We start from the raw sequence: 12,060 nt of genomic DNA, 5'->3' as shown, positions 1-12,060 counted from the left end.
CCTAACCCTACTCCTAATTTAACCCCAACCCTAACCCCTAACCTTAAAATAGCCTTTGTCCTCCTAGAGACGGGAGAATTTTCCTTGTTTTACTATCCTTGTGGGGAATTCCTTGGGAATTTTAGCTCACCACAAGGATAGACGAATCAACCCACCCACCCACCCACCCACCCACCCACCCACCCACACACACACACACACACACACACACACACACACACACACACACACACACACACACACACAATCAGATTGAACAGTAATTGGTAGGCAGCTCGGGAGGTTCACTGGCTAGCATGGCACTAGGCTAATTGGCGGAGCGCTTCACCAAGCACTTTGAGGCTTGTGATATGTTAGCTAGCTGAACTAATGAGCCAATGTGTTGTGTGTCTCTACACCTACAGGGACGTGATAGGTCTAAAAACGGCAGACTCTGCCACATCCCTCTTCTTCCTCTCTCCTATCGCCATCAATCTTTCAAGCTGCCTCTCCCTCATCTGCTATCAGCACTCTCTCTCTCTCCATCATTTCATTCTTCCCTCTCTCTCTCCTTCATCTTGTGTAACTTCTGTGGCTCATGGCCGTCCATCTCAACCAGTCATGCGAGAGGTTGGAAGAGGAGAGGAGCAGAAATGTCCTTTTAGTTTCCAAGTCCTTTAATGCAACATCTGCTCAGTACCAACGAAGGATCCAACTAAAGTCTCACCTGACTGAGTATAACTATCTTGTACTTCGTTCTAGATGTAGGTCTTATAGAACAGAAATGCGGTTTTATTTTTTTAACAGCAAACAAGTGAATAAGCCTCGAATGATGTTACCTGCTACGTATTTAGGGGTGACCGAACATGCAAGGTCATTTGCTGACAACTGACATCAACCAATGATGATGCCAGTTCCATCCCACATATTACAACCATGTAGACATTAGACAATAGCCCAGCTAGCATATAGAGGCTCTGTTAATGCTAACATATACCCTCTCATGTCCCATGGAGCCGGCGTTAACAGCTACGCGCTAACCCAGCCAACTCTTCAAGGACAGAATACCGATGAAATCAAATTGGACAATTTGTAGCTAACAAGGTTAGTGCCTCAAATTCAGATTGGTGCATCTGAGACATGGGGAGAGAGCGAGAGGGAGAGCTAACAAGGTTAGCGCCTCAAATTCAGATTGGTGCATCGGAGACATGGGGAGAGAGAGAGAAAGAGAGAGAGAGACAGAGAGAGAAGAGAACAACATTGTGGCAGACGACAGAACAGACAGAGGGAGTGAAAAAGAAAAAGTGATTTAATTTAGCCGTCCGTGTTGTTACACGACGCTACCAGGAATAAGCCCTTTTCAATTTCCCCCGTCTCCTTTGATCAAACTGTCAGTTGGAGTGGGATGACGATGGTGAGTCTAGGGCAGGGCTGCCAACCCTCTTCCTGGAGCTCTACCATCCTGTGTGTTTTCAGTCCAACCCTAATTTAGCGTATCTGATTCAGCTTGTTAAGGTCTTGTTGAGCAGCTAATTAGTAGAATCAGGTGTGTTAAATTAGGGTTGGACTGAAAACCCATAGGATGGTAGATCTCCAGGAAGAGGGTTGGGCAGCCCTGGTCTAGGGAGACGACATGAGCTTATTCACTGATAGACAAGCATTGGTTTATATCTTGGGGAATATGTATCCTCGCTTAAATTGCTGTACAGAACAAAGTTGCACAGTCATGGTGGACTCACAAGGTGCAGTCAAGGTGGACTCACAAGGTGCAGTCAAGGTGGACTCACAAGGTGCAGTCAAGGTGGACACAAGGTGCAGTCAAGGTGTGTTGGCACTCTATTCAAAAGTAGTGCACTTATAAGTGACTATGGAGCAATTTCAGACGCAACCATTGGAATAGTCCCAGATAGACAAGCATTACTTTGCATCTTCTGGAAGTGTAGCCTGTAGTTACCAGTAGCGTACAAGGTTACACAGTCACTGTGGGTGCACAGTCTCTGGTTATGTCTGCCCAGATGTCCATGTATCGTGGCTTTTTTCTCCTTTCCTCCACATGTCCTCCATACACTCCTGTGTGTGTGTGTGTGTGTGTGTGTGTGTGTTGTTTCTTTAAACATTGATGCGTGGTGCCCACTGATGGTGGCAAGCTCACAGATTTTGTTTACAGGAGTCTTCTGCCAACCTGCAGATGTTCAACCAGTCTACTGGAAAAGTGTGTGTGTGCGGTGTTGTGTGTGTGCGGTGTTGTGTGTGTGTTTGTGAATAAGAAAGAGAGAGAGAGAAAGGAAGAGGGTGAGAAAGCGAAAGAGTTTGTGCGTTCCTGTGTGTATCCGTCAGTCTGTGTGTGGTTGTAAGTTGGATGTGTGCGTGTGTGTGTGTGTGTGTGTGTCAGTCTGGGTGTGCGAACTTGCATTTCTGTGGCCAGCTTGGCTGAACAGAATGAAAATTGGAAAGCAATTTGGTGTAAATACAAAAAGGGTCTCCCATAAATTTCTCATCAGCCAAGAAACATATTTCTTGCTTGACTTTGATATGAATTGTAATTATTAGCAGTAAAACAACAGGAAGTGTAGTGTACGTGTGTATCTCTGTGTGTGTGTTTAAATGTGTGTGTGCATACATCTGTGTGTGTGCATAAATGGGTATGTGTGTGTGTGTATGTGTGTCTGTGTGTGTGTGTGTGTGTGTGCATAAATGGGTATGTGTGTGTGTGTGTGTGTGTGTGTGTGTGTGTGTGTGTGTGCGTGTGTGTGTGTGTGTGTGTGTGTGTGTGTGTGTGTGTGTGTGTGTGTGTGTGTGTGTGTGTGTGTGTGTGTGTGTGTGTGTGCATTAATGGTTGTGTGTGTGTGCCTAAGTCAAAACAGATTTTAGTTCAGCTTCAGGGGATATTGTATTTTCCTGCTGTAAAAAGAGATGGTATACGTTCTAAATGGCTCCCTATTCCCTACATAGTGCACTACTTTTGAGCAGAACCCTATGAGCTCTGGTCAAAAGAAGTGGACAATAAAGGGATTAGAGCCATTTGGGACTCAGACATTGACAGTACATACACAGGCCATGACGACAAAACAAACAACATGTTTCAAAGGGGCCTCTATCAAGCTGTCACACGATGATTACACTATTACTATGATTGACTAACAAACAGAATGTTCTAGCAATTGTTTTTATATGATATTAAAGAGTATCTGGTCAAATATGCTCGAGTGTACCACACTCAGTATACCCAAACTGTTCACACCCAGTATACCCAAACGGTTCACACCCAGTATACCCAAACTGTTCACACCCAGTATACCCAAACTGTTCACACTCAGTATACCCAAACGGTTCACACCCAGTATACCCAAACGGTTCACACCCAGTATACCCAAACTGTTCACACCCAGTATACCCAAACTGTTCACACTCAGTATACCCAAACGGTTCACACCCAGTATACCCAAACGGTTCACACCCAGTATACCCAAACGGTTCACACCCAGTATACCCAAACTGTTCACACTCAGTATACCCAAACGGTTCACACCCAGTATACCCAAACGGTTCACACCCAGTATACCCAAACTGTTCACACCCAGTATACCCAAACTGTTCACACCCAGTATACCCAAACTGTTCACACTCAGTATACCCAAACTGTTCACACTCAGTATACCCAAACTGTTCACACCCAGTATACCCAAACGGTTCACACCCAGTATACCCAAACTGTTCACACTCAGTATACCCAAACTGTTCACACCCAGTATACCCAAACTGTTCACACCCAGTATACCCAAACTGTTCACACCCAGTATACCCAAACTGTTCACACCCAGTATACCCAAACTGTTCATACCCAGTATACCCAAACTGTTCACACTCAGTATACCCAAACTGTTCACACCCAGTATACCCAAACTGTTCACACCCAGTATACCCAAACTGTTCACACCCAGTATACCCAAACTGTTCACACCCAGTATACCCAAACTGTTCACACCCAGTATACCCAAACGGTTCACACCCAGTATACCCAAACTGTTCACACCCAGTATACCCAAACTGTTCACACTCAGTATACCCAAACTGTTCACACTCAGTATACCCAAACTGTTCACACTCAGTATACCCAAACTGTTCACACTCAGTATACCCAAACTGTTCACACTCAGTATACCCAAACGGTTCACACCCAGTATACCCAAACGGTTCACACCCAGTATACCCAAACTGTTCACACCCAGTATACCCAAACTGTTCACACTCAGTATACCCAAACTGTTCACACCCAGTATACCCAAACTGTTCACACCTAGTATACCCAAACTGTTCACACCCAGTATACCCAAACGGTTCACACCCAGTATACCCAAACTGTTCACACCCAGTATACCCAAACTGTTCACACTCAGTATACCCAAACTGTTCACACTCAGTATACCCAAACGGTTCACACCCATTATACCCAAACTGTTCACACTCAGTATACCCAAACGGTTCACACTCAGTATACCCAAACTGTTCACACTCAGTATACCCAAACGGTTCACACCCAGTATACCCAAACGGTTCACACCCAGTATATCCAAACGGTTCACACCCAGTATACCCAAACTGTTCACACTCAGGAACAGCCTGCTCTCCAGTCATTCCCCATACTACCAACCAGCCTCAGTTCTTCTAAACCTTTGCAATGTGAGCATAGCTAAGTGATAGTTTTCTATAATATATGTCATTTAGCAGACACGTTTATCCAAAGTGACTTACAGTCACGCGTGCATGCATTTTACGAATCAAACCCACAATTCAGGCCTTACAAATGCCATGCTCTACCAACTGAGCTACAAAGGACCACAGTCCAGAAACAACTGTACGGGCCAAAGAATTTTCTCCCACTCTTTGGCCCATCCAGGAACAACCCCTTCCCCACATCCCCCTAGAGCATTAGGCATTACCGTAGATCTGATAAGAGGGCAAAGTGGAACTACTATCATACTGCTTCAACCTATCCAGTTCCTTCAGCTATACAGTCAATAGGGGATAGGAGTAAGGGCTTGTTTCTGGACCGGGCCTATATCTCTACAGTAAATTCTACACAATGTACTCACCCTCTATGTTACAGTAACAGTATATCTATTAACTCACCTTCTATTAGAGGTCGACCTATTATGATTTTTCAACGGCGATACCGATACCGATTATTGGAGGACCAAAAAAGCCGATACTGATTAATAGGCCGATTTTTATATATATATTTGTAATAATGACAATTGCAACAATACTGAATGAACAATGAACACTTATTTTAACTTAATATAATACATCAATAAAATCAATTTAGTCTCAAATAAATAATGAAACATGTTCAATTTGGTTTAAATAATGCAAAAACAAAGTGTTGGAGAAGAAAGTAAAAGTGCAATATGTGCCATGTAAGAAAGCTAACGTTTAAGTTCCTTGCTCAGAAAATGAGATCATATGAAAGCTGGTGGTTCCTTTTAACATGAGTCTTCAATATTCCCAGGTAAGAAGTTTTAGGTTGTAGTTATTATAGGACTATTTCTCTCTATACCATTTGTATTTCATATACCTTTGACTATTGGATGTTCTAATAGGTACTTTAGTTTTGCCAGCCTAATCTCGGGAGTTGATAGGCTTGAAGTCATAAACAGCGCAATGCTTGAAGCATTGCGAAGAGCTGCTGGCAAACGCAGCAAAGTGCTGTTTGAATGAATGCTTATGAGCCTGCTGCTGCCTACCACCGCTCAGTCAGACTGCTCTATCAAATCATAGACTTAATTATAATATAATAACAAACAGAAATACGAGCCTTAGGTCATTAATATGGTCAAATCTGGAAACTATCATTTCGAAAACAATTCTTTCAGTGAAATACGGAACCGTTCCGTATTAGTTCTCAACGAGCCAGGCGGACCAAACTGCTGCATATACCCTGACTCTGTTGCACAGAACGCAAGAGAAGTGACACAATTTCCCTAGACAAAAGAAATTCATGTTAGCAGGCAATATTAACTAAATATGCAGGTTTAAAAATATATACTTGTGTATTGATTTTAATAAAGGCGTTGATGTTTATGGTTAGGTACATTGGTGCAACGACAGTGCTTTTTTCACGAATGCGCTTGTTAAATCACCCGTTTGTCGAAGTAGGCTGTGATTCAATGATAAATTAACAGGCACCGCATCGATTATATGCAACGCAGGACAAGCTAGATAAACTAGTAATATCATCAACCATGTGTAGTTAACTAGTGATTATGTTAAGATTGATTGTTTTTTATAAGATACGTTTAATGCCATGATCGGTGTCCAAAAATGCCGATTACCGATTGTTATGAAAACTTGAAATAGGCCCTAATTAATCGGCCATTCCGATTAATTGGTCGACCTCTACCCGCTATGGTACAGTAACATCAGTAACATTATATCTATTAACTCACCCTCTATGGCACAGTAACAGTATATATATTAACTCACCCTCTATGGCACAGTAACAGTATATATATTAACTCACCCTCTATGGTACAGTAACAGTATATATATTAACTAACCCTCTATGTTACAGTAACATTAGTAACAGTATATCTATTAACTCACCCTCTATGGTACAGTAACATTAGTAACAGTATATCTATTAACTCACCCTCTATGGCACAGTAACAGTATATATATTAACTCACCCTCTACGTTACAGTAACATTATATATATTAACTCACCCTCTATGGTACAGTAACATTAGTAACAGTATATATATTAACTCACCCTCTATGGTACAGTAACATTAGTAACAGTATATCTATTAACTCACCCTCTATGGTACAGTAACAGTAGTAACAGTATATATATTAACTCACCCTCTATGGTACAGTAACAGTAGTAACAGTATATATATTAACTCACCCTCTATGGTACAGTAACATTAGTAACAGTATATCTATTAACTCACCCTCTATGGTACAGTAACATTAGTAACAGTATATATATTAACTCACCCTCTGTGGTACAGTAACATTAGTAACAGTATATATATTAACTCACCCTCTATGGTACAGTAACATTAGTAACAGTATATCTATTAACTCACCCTCTATGGTACAGTAACATTAGTAACAGTATATATATTAACTCACCCTCTATGGTACAGTAACATTAGTAACAGTATATATATTAACTCACCCTCTATGGTACAGTAACAGTATATCTATTAACTCACCCTCTATGGTACAGTAACATTAGTAACAGTATATATATTAACTCACCCTCTATGGGACAGTAACATTAGTAACAGTATATATATTAACTCACCCTCTATGGGACAGTAACATTAGTAACAGTATATCTATTAACTCACCCTCTATGGTACAGTAACAGTATATATATTAACTCACCCTCTGTGGTACAGTAACATTAGTAACAGTATATCTATTAACTCACCCTCTATGGTACAGCAACATTAGTAACAGTATATATATTAACTCACCCTCTGTGGTACAGTAACATTAGTAACAGTATATCTATTAACTCACCCTCTATGGTACAGTAACATTAGTAACAGTATATATATTAACTCACCCTCTATGGTACAGTAACATTAGTAACAGTATATATATTAACTCACCCTCTATGGTACAGTAACATTAGTAACAGTATATATATTAACTCACCCTCTATGGTACAGTAACATTAGTAACAGTATATATATTAACTCACCATCTATGGTACAGTAACAGTATATATATTAACTCACCTTTTATGGTACAGTAACAGTATATATATATTAACTCACCTGTTATGGTACAGTAACAGTATATCTATTAACTCACCCTCTATGGTACAGTAACAGTATATATATTAACTCACCCTCTATGGTACAGTAACATTAGTAACAGTGTATATATTAACTCACCCTCTGTGGTACAGTAACATTAGTAACAGTATATCTATTAACTCACCCTCTATGGTACAGTAACATTAGTAACAGTATATATATTAACTCACCCTCTATGGGACAGTAACATTAGTAACAGTATATATATTAACTCACCCTCTATGGGACAGTAACATTAGTAACAGTATATATATTAACTCACCCTCTATGGTACAGTAACATTAGTAACAGTATATATATTAACTCACCCTCTATGGTACAGTAACATTAGTAACAGTATATATATTAACTCACCATCTATGGTACAGTAACAGTATATATATTAACTCACCTTTTATGGTACAGTAACAGTATATATATATTAACTCACCTGTTATGGTACAGTAACAGTATATCTATTAACTCACCCTCTATGGTACAGTAACAGTATATATATTAACTCACCCTCTATGGTACAGTAACAGTATATCTATTAACTCACCCTCTATGTTACAGTAACATTAGTAACAGTATATCTATTAACTCACCCTCTATGTTACAGTAACAGTATATCTATTAACTCACCCTTTATGGTACAGTAACAGTATATATATTAACTCACCCTCTATGGTACAGTAACATTAGTAACAGTATATCTATTAACTCACCCTCTATGGAACAGTAGCATTAGTAACAGTATATATATTAACTCACCCTCTATGGTACAGTAACAGTATATATATATATTAACTCACCTTTTATGGTACAGTAACAGTATATATATATTAACTCACCCTCTATGGTCCAGTAACAGTATATATATTAACTCACCCTCTATGGTACAGTAACAGTATATATATTAATTCACCCTCTATGGGACAGTAACAGTATATATATTAACTCACCCTCTATGTTACAGTAACAGTATATCTATTAACTCACCCTCTATGGTACAGTAACATTAGTAACAGTATATATATTAACTCACCCTCTATGTTACAGTAACAGTAGTAACAGCATATATATTAACTCACCTTTTATGGTACAGTAACAGTGTATATATATTAACTCACCTTTAATGGTACAGTAACAATATATATATTAACTCACCCTCTATGGTACAGTAACATTAGTAACAGTATATCTATTAACTCACCCTCTATGGTGCAGTAACATTAGTAACAGTATATATATTAACTCACCCTCTATGGCACAGTAACAGTATATATATTAACTCACCCTCTACGTTACAGTAACATTATATATATTAACTCACCCTCTATGGTACAGTAACATTAGTAACAGTATATCTATTAACTCACCCTCTATGGCACAGTAACATTAGTAACAGTATATGTATTAACTCACCCTCTATGGTACAGTAACATTAGTAACAGTATATCTATTAACTCACCCTCTATGGTACAGTAACAGTATATATATTAACTCACCCTCTACGTTACAGTAACATTATATATATTAACTCACCCTCTATGGTACAGTAACATTAGTAACATTATATATATATATTAACTCACCCTCTATGTTACAGTAACATTAGTAACAGTATATATATTAACTCACCCTCTATGTTACAGTAACAGTATATATATTAACTCACCCTCTATGGGACAGTAACATTAGTAACAGTATATCTATTAACTCACCATCTATGGTGCAGTAACATTAGTAACAGTATATATATTAACTCACCCTCTATGTTACAGTAAAAGTATATATATTAACTCACCCTCTATGTTACAGTAACATTAGTAACAGTATATATATTAACTCACCCTCTATGGTACAGTAACATTAGTAACATTATATATATTAACTCACCATCTATGGTACAGTAACATTAGTAACAGTATATATATATTAACTCACCCTCTATGTTACAGTAACATTATATATATTAACTCACCCTCTATGTTACAGTAACATTATATATATTAACTCACCCTCTATGGTACAGTAACATTATATATATTAACTCACCCTCTATGTTACAGTAACATTATATATATTAACTCACCCTCTATGTTACAGTAACAGTGCATATATTAACTCACCCTCTATGGGACAGTAGCGGGTGACCTTCTCAGGCATCAGTTGACCCTCCTTGTGTCTGCAGTACACTTCAGCTATCTGCTGCCGGCACTCCTTGGTCTTGGCTCTGGACAGAGCCGAAATGGCTTCCTTTCCACTGATCTCACACTTAGGCGGCTGGTCGTAAACAACCTCCAATGGAGCCACAGTCGCCTGCTTCCTGGTCTGATGCGGGTGTTGGTGTCTATGTTGAGTCTGGGGGTGGGACTGCGACTGGGGGTAAGTCTGAGCCTGATCCTGGCTCTGTGGCTGTGAAGAGCGGCTGTGGTGGTTCCTGGAGCCCACCCCGGCTCCAACCGCTTTCGGGCCCACAGGAAGTGAGCCATTCTGGGCTACGGCTCGTCCATACTGGAGGACCTCGTTGGAGCTCCGGCTGAGAATCGGAGCGTTATCCTTCCAGGTTGCCTGTTCGGCATGGGCCTTCTCCTGCAGCCTCTCCCTGTGTTTGTTACTGTTAGCGCCCCCTGGGGGCTGGCGCTGGGGCTGCGAACGGGCGCCAAAGTTACTATTGTCTATGTTCTCAAAGTCTTTGGGCACAGAGTTCTCATTGTTGCTGTCCACTCTGACTTTCTCCTTGGGGCGGTGGGAATAGTAGCCATCCTGTGAGAAGAGGAAAGGGAGAGAGCAGATTAGTTTCATTGTTGTTGGTTTTTATTTGAACGTAATTTGGTTAGGAACTAATTCTTATTTACAATGATGGGAGAAGGGAAGAATGGAGTAAAGGAGAGAGAAGGGGGAATGAGGAGGGGGAGGAAAGAGGAGAAGGGAAGAATGGAGTAAAGGAGAGAGAAGGGGGAATGAGGAGGGGGAGGAAAGAGGAGAAGGAAAGATAGGAGGAAAGGGGGAAGGAGGGAGAGAAGGAGGGGAAAGAGAGAGAGAGAGAAGGAAAGGAGAAGATGGGAAGAAAGGGGGAGGAAAGAGAAGTATAGATAATGAGAGAAGAGGGGGGAGGGGATAGGGGGGCACAAACAAGCAGAACCAGATCTGTGGTGAGTGAGTCAGTGAGGCACATATCAAATGTCAGATTACCAATCAACACGCCACACACACCAAGCAGCTTAACAGAACCAAGAGGCATGAAATTAAGTAGCATTAACTTATTGACTCCCTCCGCTCCCTGCCACAACACAACAAGGTGCAACCTGACTGGCTGACTGGGCCTATCGCCACGGTGACGACGGGGACGAGGACTACTTTCTGTGGCTGTGTGCGTGTCATCATCAGATTAGTACCGATTTCAATGAACTTCTCCCCTGACGTACCTAAACAGATTACCAAGGGGGATAAAGCACCGCAATGTGATTTTGTGTGTGTGTGTGTATGTGTGTATGTATGTATGTATGTATGTATGTATGTATGTATGTATGTATGTATGTATGTATGTATGTATGTATGTATGTATGTATGTGTGTGTGTGTGGTGTGTGTGTGTGTGTGTGTGTGTGTGTGTGTGTGTGTGTGTGTGTGTGTGTGTGTGTGTGCGTGTGCGTGTGCGTGTCGTTTTTTTTGTGTGTGTGTGTGTGTGTCGTGTGTGTGTCGTGTGTGTGTGTGTGTCGTGTGTGTTTGTGTGTGTGTTTGTGTGTGCGTGTGTGTGTAAGCATTCAGGGAACACACGTATTCTCTGATTCCACATTCTCCGGAGCCACGTGATGACTATGGAATTACAATAGTGTGGCGTGTGAAAAGGAGGCAGTGTGTGTCGCCGCCGGGTGTGTGTGTGTTTGCAGCCCCTGTTTGTGTGCTTTGAGCCAAGATCTGAATGTACAATTTTCCCATCTTTCAACCAGAACAAGCCGAGAGAGAGAGGGAGGGATGGAGAGAGTGAGAGGGGGATGACAAGGAGGAGAGGAGAGGGTTGACATGTGGGAGAGTTCTGCCGCACCTCGGAAGCCCTCGCTTCACTGAAATGTTCCCCGACGCATCAAATGGGACAGGCGAGAGAGCTTCCTCTGCCTACCTGGCTGAGACACCGTGAAACACACACACTTCGCTAGACAGGCGGAGAGCGAGAGAGGAGAGGAAATGTGTGTGTGTGTGTGTGTGTGTGTGTGTGTGTGTGTGTGTGTGTGTGTGTGTGTGTGTGTGTGTGTGTGTGT

General features: G+C 41.1%; 1 protein-coding gene across 1 annotated transcript in view; it reads right to left on the bottom strand.

Annotated features, from left to right (window-relative positions):
* LOC115147275 (xylosyltransferase 1) overlaps window positions 1-12,060 on the bottom strand; it is a 108,581-nt gene that overhangs the window by 53,815 nt on the left and 42,706 nt on the right. Inside the window, exon 2 of the mRNA XM_029689424.1 lies at window positions 9,929-10,565. Coding sequence (XP_029545284.1) covers window positions 9,929-10,565 — 637 coding nt within the window. The remainder of the gene's footprint in view (window positions 1-9,928; window positions 10,566-12,060) is intronic.

The sequence above is a fragment of the Salmo trutta genome, chromosome 14 (assembly GCF_901001165.1).
Source record: "Salmo trutta chromosome 14, fSalTru1.1, whole genome shotgun sequence".
NCBI classification, from domain to species: domain Eukaryota; kingdom Metazoa; phylum Chordata; class Actinopteri; order Salmoniformes; family Salmonidae; genus Salmo; species Salmo trutta.
The sequence above is the reverse complement of the archived record's forward strand: the minus strand, read 5'-3'. Positions and strand labels throughout refer to the sequence as shown.